Source organism: Tinamus guttatus, unplaced genomic scaffold, assembly GCF_059628265.1.
Source record: "Tinamus guttatus ecotype Peru unplaced genomic scaffold, ASM5962826v1 Tinamus_guttatus_pri_ptg000246l, whole genome shotgun sequence".
NCBI classification, from domain to species: Eukaryota; Metazoa; Chordata; class Aves; order Tinamiformes; family Tinamidae; genus Tinamus; species Tinamus guttatus.
The window spans coordinates 1762787-1775583 of NW_028288780.1; the positions used below are offsets into that span (position 1 = coordinate 1762787).

At 38.7% G+C, this 12797-nt stretch overlaps 1 protein-coding gene across 3 annotated transcripts in view; it reads left to right on the forward strand.

Moving 5' to 3' along the window:
- Positions 1–12797, forward strand: part of CCSER2 (coiled-coil serine rich protein 2) — a 48744-nt gene that overhangs the window by 11521 nt on the left and 24426 nt on the right. For 2 of the 3 annotated variants that reach the window (XM_088526357.1, XM_010210971.2), the window contains exons 1-2: positions 1298–2787; positions 3502–3701. In XM_088526357.1, coding sequence (XP_088382483.1) covers positions 1350–2787; positions 3502–3701 — 1638 coding nt within the window. In that variant the 5' untranslated portion in view covers positions 1298–1349. Of the gene's footprint in view, positions 1–1297; positions 2788–3501; positions 3702–12797 lie in introns of those variants that run through there. The other variant, XM_088526356.1, reaches the window with a different exon arrangement.

Consider the following 12797-nt stretch of genomic DNA (forward strand, 5'->3'; position numbering starts at 1 on the left):
TCTAACGAGGGTGGTGGAAGTTCTCAGATGTATGGAAGCGAATGCTGTCCTTATGTTTGTGTCTCAAGCTTTTGGGGCTAGGTTTGGATGTTCATGTATTACTGCGCAGAAGTAAAACTTTTAAATTCACTTATAAACACTGGCCTTGGCTTAGAATTGGTGCCTTGAATACCATATGCATCTGTGGCCATTTACCTCAGCTCTTGTAGATGAGTAAGACAAAGGCCAAAATAGAGTACAGCTTCCATATGAAGAGACAAATCTGCTTGGAGACCATCTTGAATGAGGATATTGTTCACATATGTACCATTTACCTTCATAGTATGACTCTGTGACAAAAATAGTGAATTTTTGGTATTTAGTGATGAATAACTCATGATACATAAGTAGTCTTTTTCAGTAGTGAGACTTTTCTCACAAGCTCTTCTTTAGAGCCATATTAATGTAGTCTGTGCATTTGATAATTTTATAAATAATAGACTTTCCATAAACCGTAACGATTTTGCTAATGGAAATCTGATTCATGTCACTGTTCCTAAAGTTCCTAGGAAACTTCTCTTTCCTCAGACTTCAAGAGTTGAGAAGTTCCCAAAATAGCAACTGAATATCTTCGAATGCCTTTTAAAGATATCTTTCAATAATTTTGTTTTGCCCCCCCCTTTTTTTAATTTGTACTTGAGGATATTTTCAGCTTCAGAATCCGTTACTGTAGGTGCTATGACTAGTATAATGGGAAGTAGTCTTGCAAAGGAAAAAAAAAAATGTTTTTGGCCAAACATTACGTTCTGATTCTCACAGATTAGGTTTGCTGACCACAGGTTTGTGCCATGTTTAATTATAGCTCCACTCTATAAATATAATATTTTAAGTATGTAATTTAGTAGTTTTAGTGGAGTTGAAATATTTAGTTTGCTACTCGAAATAGGTCAAGAAAATAATGGTTTTCCTTTTCAAGCTTATTTTAAAGACTTGAAAATGAGAGGAGAAATTTAAAAACACAGTTTAACTGGAGAACCAAAATCATGAGAGTATGCATGTGTATGTGTGCCTATGTGTGCAACTTGAATAATATTTTGCTGCCAGATGACTTACGGTAACTAGCATGAGGGATTTTGTATGTTTTTGTTATTTTTTTTTCTTTTTTTTGTTGTCGATTTCTTTATTAATTTTGGAAAAGGAGTATGAGTTATATCTGCATTTATAGTATGGCTAGACATGGATATGATAGGAATATAACTTTATACATATTTGCATCTAGTATGTAATATCCGTGATTGATTCTGGTCTAATATTCTCTTTCTTCCTTTCAGATTCAAGCACCCTGTAAGGACCAATGAACCCAATAGCTCATGGAAGAAAAAAGTCAAATCAGGACATCCTTGGTTTCCAGGCTACCGAAATATGGAGCAAAAAGTTTAGGAAGTGTCTTGCAACCTGTGCCAAATGGGACAGCTGTCAGTTTATCAGGAAATAATGGTGACAAAACTCTCAGCAAGCACAATGGCGCTGTGCGCATGTCTTCCTTCTCTTTCAACTGGAGAAAATCGAATAAATATCAGCTTTGTGATCAAAATGGACGAGAGTCCAACTCTAACCATAACTATAATGAAAAACTAATTGATTCTGAGAAGTATCCCCAATCACAGGGAGCATTGGGCAAGGATGTGCTCAGGGTGGGTTTGAACAGCACTGCTTCAGTTGCATCAAAAACAGCAAAGCAGACCAATATGTTTGTATCTTCTACTGAGGAATTAAACCCAAAGTCTTTGCCTGGACTCTCTAGTTCAGCAAAATTCACCAAAGGTACTCTGGCAGGCAGGACCTCATATTCTGGACTCAGTGCTCCAAAATCGCATTTAAATGGATTTTATGGAAACAGGCCAATGGTAGGTTTGCAGAGACCTAGAGCTAATTCCAGTGCCACAAGGACCAGTTCAGGAGAAAGCTTGGCACAATCTACAGATAATAATAAGACATTTTCCTGTGAAAAAATGGTAAGATCACAAAGTTTTTCACATTCCATTCCAAACTCTTTCCTTCCCACTACATCTTTAACCAGGTCACATTCCTTTAATAAAGCTGTGGATCTTACAAAGCCTTATCAAAGTCAAAATCTAGCTGTTAGGACATCTCAGAGGTCAACTCTATTGTCAAGAAATACCCGACAGTTGGATATACCCAATGGAAATGAACCCACGAAGTATGGGTTTACCAGACCCTATCCTGGTATATCAGCTCCTTGTTCAAAGAAGCCCTCTCTCTCAAATGGATCTGGGTCTGCACCTTCTTTTGGATACAGATTAAGTCGACCTTCTTTGCTGAAGCCTACCAGACAGCGATTGACTGGCAGTATGGTTGTGGATGACAACAGAAGTACAACTTGTGACACACGCGTGGTGGAGAACTCTGAAATTTCAACAAATATTAATAGAGCAAACGAGAAAAAGAGCATTATAGAGAGTGATACACAAAGAATAGAATCTGGTGAGGGTCTCCATGACAGCATAGGAAAACATGGGTCAAAAGTCATGTGTTTGAGTGATGATGGAGATGAAATATCTATATCTTCCTTGTCATCCTCTGAAAAAAATGACTTGAGTGAGGATTTCAGTGACGACTTCATAGATTTAGAAGACCCAAATAGAACAATACGAATACAACAGCAGGAGGGCAGTGTTCAAGATTTGGACCATGGAAACGTAGCACCGGTAGAGCCGTTCACATCTCTCAAGGAAAGTGGAGGATCTCACTGTAACCCTGAGGACTGGCTGGATATACACGTGTCTGGTAAATACTTTGTTGCAGCCTATTTGAACTCTTAAAAGCTAAATCAATATGTTATTTAGGTAATCTATTGTTTGTTGATTGTTTCAGGATAGAATGTGGCTCTAGGCTGGTCCATTTTTACAGTGCTTTTTCTGCATGATAGTTATCTTAAACATTATTTAGAAGAGCTGTTTTCCTTTGGATTAAGAGTGAATGATACCTCCTTTGACCACACCTGGGATTGCCTTGTGGAATTCCTCTTATCTTTGCTTCCTTGTTCATTTCTTTGGACTGAAAAATCTCTGAAAATTTGTATATATTGTTTTCTCTGTAGGCAGAGAGCACCTGCAACTATATCTAAGCAGTGGGAATAAGCATAGGGTGTCTAATTAAATCAGATAAATTATAAATTACAGTGTCACTGATGTGGATCCAAAAGATTCACTTTTAGATGTACCCTCTAATGTGTTTAAAAGGATATTGAATTATAGAAACTACCTTTCATTATAGGCGAATGCAATATAAAAGACTAGCAAAAGCTTGAATGAATACTTAGTTGATGCAACCAAACTAGCTTGAGCTTTTTTTCCTGCTAGAATGAACTTCAGCACTGTCATAGAGTGTGTTACAACACAGTTTCAGTCCTCTGATATGCCAAGAATATACATGTTAATTTGTACTTTGGAATATTGGGTTCTTTCTGTAATCCTGGCTATTCTTATTTTCTTTAAACAGTGGATGACAACAGTGAAAGCACAAAGCATACTTCTGAGAACATGGTTTCTCCAGACATGAATTATAGAGCTGGCTCCTCTTTTGAGCTCTCCCCCTCCGATAGCTCTGACGGCACATACATGTGGGATGAAGAAGGGCTGGAGCCGATTGGAAGTGTTCATCCGTGTGGAAGTTACGAGTCTTCAGAAATGAACAGCATCGTATGTATTTATATACATAACCTGTGCTTTTATAGTCATTTGAGTTTATGGCTTAAGTATATTTTAAAAACAGAGTTAACTTGTTTCATACTTCATTTATTTCTTTCCTCTGTAGCTGAGAGCTCTTTGAAATTTGTCCTTGTTTAGGAACTTCTGTTTCACGACTGGTGACCTTGGAATATGTTGGTTGCATAGATCTTTCCTAATTCTAGAGCTCTGAGAGTAACACCTTGTTTTTGCAATCTGTACTCAAAAAAGAAAAAACGAGATTACTTTTAATAAATAAAATATCAAATATCTCTTGTGAATCTTGAAACTTAGTTGTGCAAAAACTAAGAAGAAGCCTGACCTATCTGACTTTTTCCATCCCCCCTTATCTATATTGGACCCTAAATATATTGCAACTTGTCACATAGGATCTTTAAGGTAGATCCCTAACTCTGGCTTGCCACAGGGTCAGGACTCTGTCTTTAATATGTCTGGAATGTGATATGCAAGATGCAAACCAAAATCTAATTACTGGGCTCATAAGTAATATGCAGCAAATATCATTCAGTCTAGAGAACGGATGGAGACTAGCTGCAGGTCTGTGATCCTCCAGCTGACATCGGGGAGCCAGCCTCAGGGTTCCCTTTGGCTTGAGAAAATTTTGTCCATCTGTCCTGTCATAGAAATACTTAAGTAACTCACATATGTTAATGTGGAAATCATTCAGAATTTCTAACAAAAAGAATTAGCAAAAGTGTCCTGTGCTTCATACATTTCAGGCATGTTACGAGCCATGTCATTACTGGCAGCGCCGTTAAAGGAGATGTTTTCCACCCAGAGTAGGGCCTGGGAGCTTTATTCAGGGGTGATATGTGGTGAAGTAGTGTCAGAACTGCTAGGTGGCAGAAGCCAGTGATCCCATATTTTTTCTCAAGGGACAACTTGGTATTTTGAGATGTGGAGTCTAGACAAATTCCTGGTTTATTTTTCATGTTAAATTATAATGAAGTGCTTAAAGAGGGTTTACCGCTTCCAACAGTATCCATCTTCTCCTGGTGGTTGTGGGCAGTTTGGAAAGCAATTTAGGATTTTTCCTAAATATGGGGGGAGTGAGGAGTTGATGTAGGGCACTGCAGAAACAAATGCCCCTTTCTCCCACTGAGAAGCACCAGAAGATAACTGAGTTTTTTAAACTTTGTCCTGCATGAATATGCAAGAGAAACGTTTTTTGAAATATTTAGGGCAATTTATTAAACAGGTGAAAGACTCTTATGCTTTTAGACTATTTATGTAGTCTTTTGACTCATGTGAGCACCACACATTAATTCTAACATTTATGAACTAATCAGTCATTCTTAGATATTCTGATTGATAGAAACTGTTGCAAATGTCATAGAGCAAAGGTACTTTAGAAGCTTTTCATATGTTCTTGTGTATTCTGCTGTTTTTCTTCCTTTATTATAAGTGAATTACTTTTAGAGAGGGCTTAGAATTGGAAGAATAAGTTTATTGGATTTGGAGTCGAGGAGAAAGAAGGAGGTTGTAAGAAAGACTGATTGAATCTAGAAAGCTATATTGCGTTCCTTACCCCCCCCACACCCCCCACCCACATATTGTTTTTATCCTATTAGTGCTGCTCCAGTATTACAGGGCTTGGTGTATCCACAGGGCTTGTGGATTTTCGTCTTAAATGAGAGAAATACTGACAAAGCATCTTGTATTTTTACAATGAAGAAATACGTTTTGGGTTAACTTGACATTTGAGGAAAATGGTAGATCTGAAATGTCTGTTGAATTACTCTTTAGTGGTCATTACTCGTTTCCTGGTTTTGTTGTTATTGTATAAAGCATGATACATTTGTGGTTTTATTTTGTCTAAAGATTAAACACCAATCATTTTTAGACTGAAGATGTGGAAGAATTAACTGCTACGGTTTTTCATTATTTCTGAAGAGTTATGCTCTTGGGTAGGGTAATATAACGTATTTTCATTTCATATTGCTTCTCTCTGGAGGATGTGAGAATAAAGGCATACTGAAAGGGAGTTGAATTGCAGACTCTGAGAATCACTGTGATTAGTCAGTATAACGGGTGTTCTAGTTGTTGGGAGACACCTGGGCAAATTATGCTGGTTCCTAACCCCTAGAGTGGTGGGAGCAAAGGTAGTTCACATCTATGTGTCAAGATCCGACGGATTAAGAAGTTGGGCTTCAGAATTTTTGAATGCTGGAGCTGATGCCACTTGGAAAGGCCTTTGGCATAGATGCTTCCAGGGAGATGTCCAAAGCACGTAGTTGGTGGCGGAGTTCCCTGGCATCAGGCTGGCATGAGGAGCTGTGAGAGCCCTGGCGACGTGGGGCTGTTCCCTGCCGCCGTGGTGTGGTTTGCTTTGTAGGCTGTGTCATCCTTAGCCTCGGTGTTAAAGGCTGCTCTGCGGTAGACGGCAGTGCAGCTGCTGTCCAGTCCTTGTGGGTAAGAGGTGGCAGCTGTGTTTAAGCTGGGTCCCTGGAATGTGACCCCAAGAACGGGGAGTAGACTAGAAAGGCAACGGAAGGGGCTTGTTGGCTACTGAATTGGCTACAAAATACTTTTGCTGCTTTTGGGGGTGGAGAAAATAGAAGTTTTTGCTAGTCTCAGATGAGTGTGGTTTTAAAGTCATGGGCAAAATAAATTTATCCTCTTTTGGGACATCCCCTCTGTTCTTCACCAAGTGAATCAACAATGATAGAGGAAAATGAGCGATACAGTGGAACAGGCTTGACAGTTACACAAATTTAAATAAACCTTTAGAAGACTGATAGATGCTTGCAACCAAGCAGTTACTCTTTATTTTGAGATCTCATCTGGGTGAAGGTATTTCTATTCTCAAATTCTGTAATAAAAACCGATTTCCTTCTCTGTCTCCACTTCTGTGTTTCACTTGCATTTTCCAAGGCAGGAGGTCAGTTGCTTAATGTTCTAAAAGTGGTTTCCCTTTCAGTTTTTTAATTGATGGGTTCACTAGCTTTTCCTGTACTCTTTTCAGGTGTTGGTTTTGCTACTTGGCATCAGGTGACTGATGCTTAATTCTGTGGGAGAGAACTGTTGCCTCGCAGATCAGTTGTGGTGGCTCTGTAAATTAGTATCATATCTGTCTGCATGTATTCTCACCTGTGTTCAGTTGTAGTATTTGCTTGTGTCTATTTCAGCCACCTCCTACTTGCTTTACTGTTTGATGGGGGAAAGCCGTTTGGCAGTGTAAGGTACAATTTAATTTTTTTTTTCTATGGGCTTTTATCCCTTCTATTCCTGGCTAGCTTTAGGGCAGGGACCAAGCTAAGGATGTAATTAAAGTGTCTCTTCATTCCGCTGCTGCTGAGTGAGTAGCTTTAGATTATAGTTATCTAAATCAGAAGAAAAAACCTTGCAAACAAAATTTTATAGAGTTGGATTGCAAGAAGAAAAAAAAAATACATTGTAGTTCTTCACATATGTTTGTGTCTCTAGATTTGAATTGCATATAAAATTTTAAGACAATATTCTTTACAAATAAAACAAAATGAACAGCCCCTCTAAACCCTTACAGTTAACAGAAATAGAACAAAACCCAAGGTTTTTAAGAGCTGTTTGTTCCCCGTGCTGATTTCTGTTTTGTTTTGAGATGAGACAGGGTGCATGTGCTTACTCACTTAGCAGCTGGTACGAGTTAGCATTCCTTGGGTAGAATTGCACATCATTTAAAACTGAATGTGGGATTTCCACAATGACCTTTGAAGGAACTGCTTAGGACTGAAGTTTTTGGTTTTAGTAGTTTGTATTCAAATGAACAGTTCTGATTGTAATTGCACATTGCAATTGATTGTAGTTACATTAGAATATGTTAGAATACGTGAGTTTTCTTAATGTTTTCCTCAATTTTAATATCCTTTTTAATATTCTATAATATCCTCAATTATATCATCCTTTGGCTAGCAAATGCAGTATATTAGTAGAGAGAACTATTTAGCTTGTGTCCTCCTATGGCTTTGTGTACTTCCTTTAAGGAGGGTCTGATTTTGTTCGGTGCTTGGAATGTAAAAATATTGATGGTCAGCCTCTAAATTCTTTTTCTTCATTCATTGCCATTTCTGAGTTGAAACCATTATGATATTAATAATTTTTTAAAACATTTTATTTATTTGTTTTTTCCAGATAAATTAGTGTCCTGAGTACTAATTGCTGACTTAATTTCTGCTATGGAATCTTGATGCCCTGTATTTTAGTACAGGAGTGAGGCTGAATGAAAGGAGAAGGCATTACTGTCTCAGTGTGATGGTATTTAGCTGCTAAATGTAATATCTCTCCTTGTAGTGAATCTGGTTTTACCTGTATTAGACTAATGCTGATTTCTGAAGCAGCTGCACAACAGCTGCAGATGCTGCCCATGTCTAGGAGCCCTTACTCATTCTAGATTTTCCTGCTGCTGCCAAGTTTACCTGACCACTGTTGTGACATAACCTGCCCACAGAAATTGGGCAGTCTCACCCTGTAGCAATGATTTGTTTTGTGGATGTGTATTAGAACTTAGTGCTTCAGAGTAATGAGGCTGTGGGAATGTAGTGCCAGGGGAGAGGGAAGACTTTTTATCTGCCCATTGCCTGGAAGGTGTTCAACCTCACTCATAAAATGCACTTCAGAAATCATCTGAGAGAGGCATGTAGATCAGCATGGGATGTGACTGAAACTCCCAGTCACATCTGTTTAATTGGATGCAGGCTCTTTGTAGGAAACAACAGAATATTTGTGAACATCCCGGGAAACAACTAAGCAATTCCAGAGGGTGCCGGATACTTTGCGATTTATGTTTTGCCTTTTTCTTTTCCCTTTGTGGCCTGTGTACTGGGGGCTGGAGATAGATGGGCAGGGCTGTGTTGCACACAACAGCACTAATATGGAATGACAGTTTGGAATTTTGTGTTTTCTGCTGCTCTTCAGAGAATCTTCGTTTATTCCCTTTGGCACCAAAGGTCTCTTGTCCTGACAGGCTGGATGATGCGCTGGTCCTTCACGCTATTTTATCTGAAAGCATCACTTCTGGGTTTCTAGGTCAAGCTCTTTCTTGGCAACAGACACCAGAGTAGCTCAGGTAGTTCATTGTGAGATTCTAGCTTTTACCGAAACATTTGAGATAATGGCAAGCATCAGGCCTGAATTTGTGATACAACAGGATTTCCTGGAAACACTTTAGTTTGATAAGCTGTAGTTTCAGCTGGGACTGCTCTTGAGAGAGTGCTGTGTCAGTCATCTTGCTCTGTCAGGTGGTTCAAGCTTCTTTCTTCCTGCTTCAAAACAGAGGGGCTCGAGGATTAGAGTGGAATACAGAGGTAAGCACAGAGAGGTGTTTTTCCACCAGCATTTTTCTCAACTATCTGAAGGTAATGTTGCTGGTAACCTTGATTTAAGCTAGTACTGTCATGTCTGAATTGTGTGTGTTAATGTCATAACATATCACATTGTGTTGCAGAAACTAGAAAAGATGAAGCTGAGGATTCAGATGAAGAGTTTTATTGACCTAATTTCATAGTGCTTGTTAGTCGTACAATTGCCTGCATTTTTCCAACATGACAATAGAGAAATCTCTGCCATTGGTTTTTGCCGCCCTCATTTAGGCCTAAAAATTTATTTTTGGAAAATTATTTCTCTGTTTGTTTGGACAAGAATTGAAGTCAGGCTTTCTTGTTTCAAAGGCTAGTTAGGTGTCACCTCTTTGCATTTAGTGTCATTCTGAACAGCTAGTGTGGCCCTGTTTCCTTAGGTGAAGAGCATCCTTGCTAAGTGTGTCCACAGTTAAGATTTGGACTGCTTTGTGAAAATCACTCTATAACAATGACTTGTTTTACTTCTGAATTAAGAGTAGACACTAGTTTCAGTAGCTTTAGCTAGCAGTGTTCCTTGATCATCCTTTCACAGGAGTTCATGGCATAGTAGGAAATATCATGATTTTGAAGGTATTCTCTTCATCTTGTCAATAGCAACTGCCTGTTTCCCCACTATCCCTGCAGCTGGCAACTTTGGAGACAAATTATTACAGCTGTGGTGGTAGTGAGAAATGGAGGTACCTCTAATGAGATGACTTTTCTGTCTGCCATGTGTGAAGTACATCTCCCCGCTGTCAAGTGTTACTAAGAGGTTATATGATTATGTTACTGGGCACAAATCTCTGCTTTGAGAGGCTGACATTTTGTGAACAAGCTTTTATGGCAAATTACCTTCTTTCCTTTGGGATGGGAAAGCATATACACCTTAACAAGCAGTTTGATTTGGAACTGACACAATAAATCTTCTCATGCTGTTTGGTCAGTAAGAACAAGCAAGGCAACTTCACTTGTACTCCCATGTTTCACTGTGGTAGCCTTTAGTGACAGCTTTAATTTGTAAGGTAGGGAGAGAACAGCAGAGGTTTTGTTGTTCCATGCAATCTCCAAACAAGCATTGGTAGCAAATAGTGCTTCTTGTATTTCATAAACTTGTAAGCGTTGTGCCTAGTATAAGTTGGTATCTCTGCATATCACGTGTTACATTTTAAAGTGAATTTATTTCTTTAATTTTTTTTGTTTAGGCTAACAGATGGTGTGATTTTTCTGTAACTTTTTTTTTTTATAATGGACTTCATATAGCTCTATATTGCTGGGGTTTTTGTTTTTTGTTTGTTTGTTTTAAAAAAAAACTATGGTGCATTGTTTTCCTTGCACTTAAAACCCTACACTTGAAACCTAACAGTGGAGTCTTAAGCTTCATGGAGTCATTTTTTTGGCTTATCAGCATAAGCAAGAGAAGCTTTTGTTTGTTTGCTCTGTGTGTGTGTGTGTGTGTGTGTGTGTGTGCTGGTGTCTTTTGGGGTGTGTGTGTTTCACCCCCCCCCCCCTTCATTTTTGTAGATTCCCTGCTGGAGACTAGATGGCAGTAAAAGACAACTTTTTGTGCTGAGGAAGTACCTTGCCTCCCATGCTTGGAAGGGGATGGTGCATGTGAAATGGTGAAGACTCAACAGGATAATTAATATTTCTGTGTTCTCTTCCCTCTCCCTCATCTCACTGAGCTCTGTTGAGATCTCATCTGTTGAATCGCATTTTGGTGTGTCACTTAAAACAAACAAACAACAACAACAAAAAAACTTAGAAAGTATCCTAATAACTTCAACAAAAAGGCTTATTTAGCAGTGTTACATCTAACAAACATCAAACATCTTGCAGGCTTGGAACAAAGATCTTAAAATGCTTTTAGTCGTGGTATAGAGCTATATATAGAGCGCGAGTGTGCAAATGTCAGTAGAGTTCTGTGCATCTAAAATTGCTGATTTGCCAGAACTTAAAAAAAAAAAAAAAACAACAACAACAACAAACAAACACTGTTTGGCAAGGGTACACCTTTTTAAAAATAAGAATTTATGTGTCCAAATGAAGTTGCTTCTTTTTCAGCAGTTTCCAATAAACTGTTTCTTCTCTTACAAAGAGAGAAGTTGGGATGAGCTTGAGGTGGGCATAGAAAATTTTAGCCTGATTGTGAAGAGTGACAGAGTTGCTCGTAACTAAATCACGTCTATTCTGCAAGTCATAAAATGCTGGTCATTACTGTCATTTCCTACAATACCTTTTCATCAAAAGGTACCCTGTGGCACTGTAAGAACAACTAAATACTAGGCTGAAGTCTGGTTCCACCCTATTAGCAGCTGGATTGCGCAGAGAGATTAAAGTGTAACTACATAAATAGGACATGCTGTAACGGATGCAATTCAGTAGGATGATCTGTAATTTCTTTTGTGTTCATTCTTTAAGTAAACAACTTAGAAGTTATCTACTGGAAATAGTCTAGCATGGCCATTATTAAATATCTCTGAGTTTCTGGAAAAAAACTTAAATTATTAGAAAGGCAAAATAGTAAATATCTACATTTTGTTTATTCTTCTCAATACTAAATTCATAAGTGTCATACTATACATGATACCCAGTAATCATGTCCTCTTTTGCCTGTATTTTAATCTCAGTTTTCCAACTTTACATATTGCTAATGTCTTACAAAATTAAAAGTGTTAACTTACATACTCTTTCCCCAAGTCAACAGTAGCTTTCCTTGCAGAAATGTAAAACGACAGAATTGTAAAATCTGCCAGGCTGTTCCCTCCATTTGCAATCAGACAGAGTGGCCCTTTGTGTGCCCGGGGCCCGCGTAGGAAGGGCGCAGCAGACAGACTGCGGCTCCACGCTTAGCGTCGCGTCGCGCTCGTTAAACTGCCTCTTTTCTAGGCAGGCATCTCCGCCAAGCAAATATAACAAATGTGGTAAAGCCACAGTTTTCCCAATAAATGTGGTTTTACAGCCTCTGTGTGTGAGTGTTCAGGGATTTACAGATCAAGGTAATATCCAGTGAGAAATAAATAAAACGTTTATTGTACTTAATACTTCATATTGGTCCCATGAGTTATATTTAGATGAGGCTGGTAAACCTAAATAAATGTGCATTTCTGCTCTTGGAAAACAGGTAAATGTGAGATGCCTGAATCAAGTAACTGACTTGAACGCTGTGGCTCTTACCTGGGATTTCAGGTCATAGAGCTGAAGAATTTGAGAGCTGTATAGGCATTAACAGGTTTTAGTCATGCAATCTGCTTGTGTTGTACGTGGTAATCACTTTGGTGTTGATAAGTTTAGTTTTCTTTGAGCAATCAAGTGAAAAGGGCTCTGGGGTCAGTGATGCAAGTGCTGCGCTTGTATCACGGACTTCACTAGTCCTTGTAGAGGGCCCTAGCAGCTGAGTGTGGACAGCTTTCCTGATGTGCATGTTGTGAAGGGGTGGGGAGCCCTTTTCCGTCGTCTTTCTGATCATTTGGCTTTCCCCACACTGCGGTTACATCTGTCTTTGTACCACACTGAGTGTGTTTTTGGATGGAGTACATATTCCACTATTACAAATGCTTTATAAGATTTTGTTTGTGCACAATTAGCATACCTATGCAACATGACATTTTTGTTGTAATTCTAGAAACAGCTCTATATGAACCACAATCTAGAAGACAAAAGGCAACAAATCTTAGTGCTAATAACTGGATATTTTAAGTTATGTTGGCCAAAAAAAGCTGTTGGAAGCCTTAAA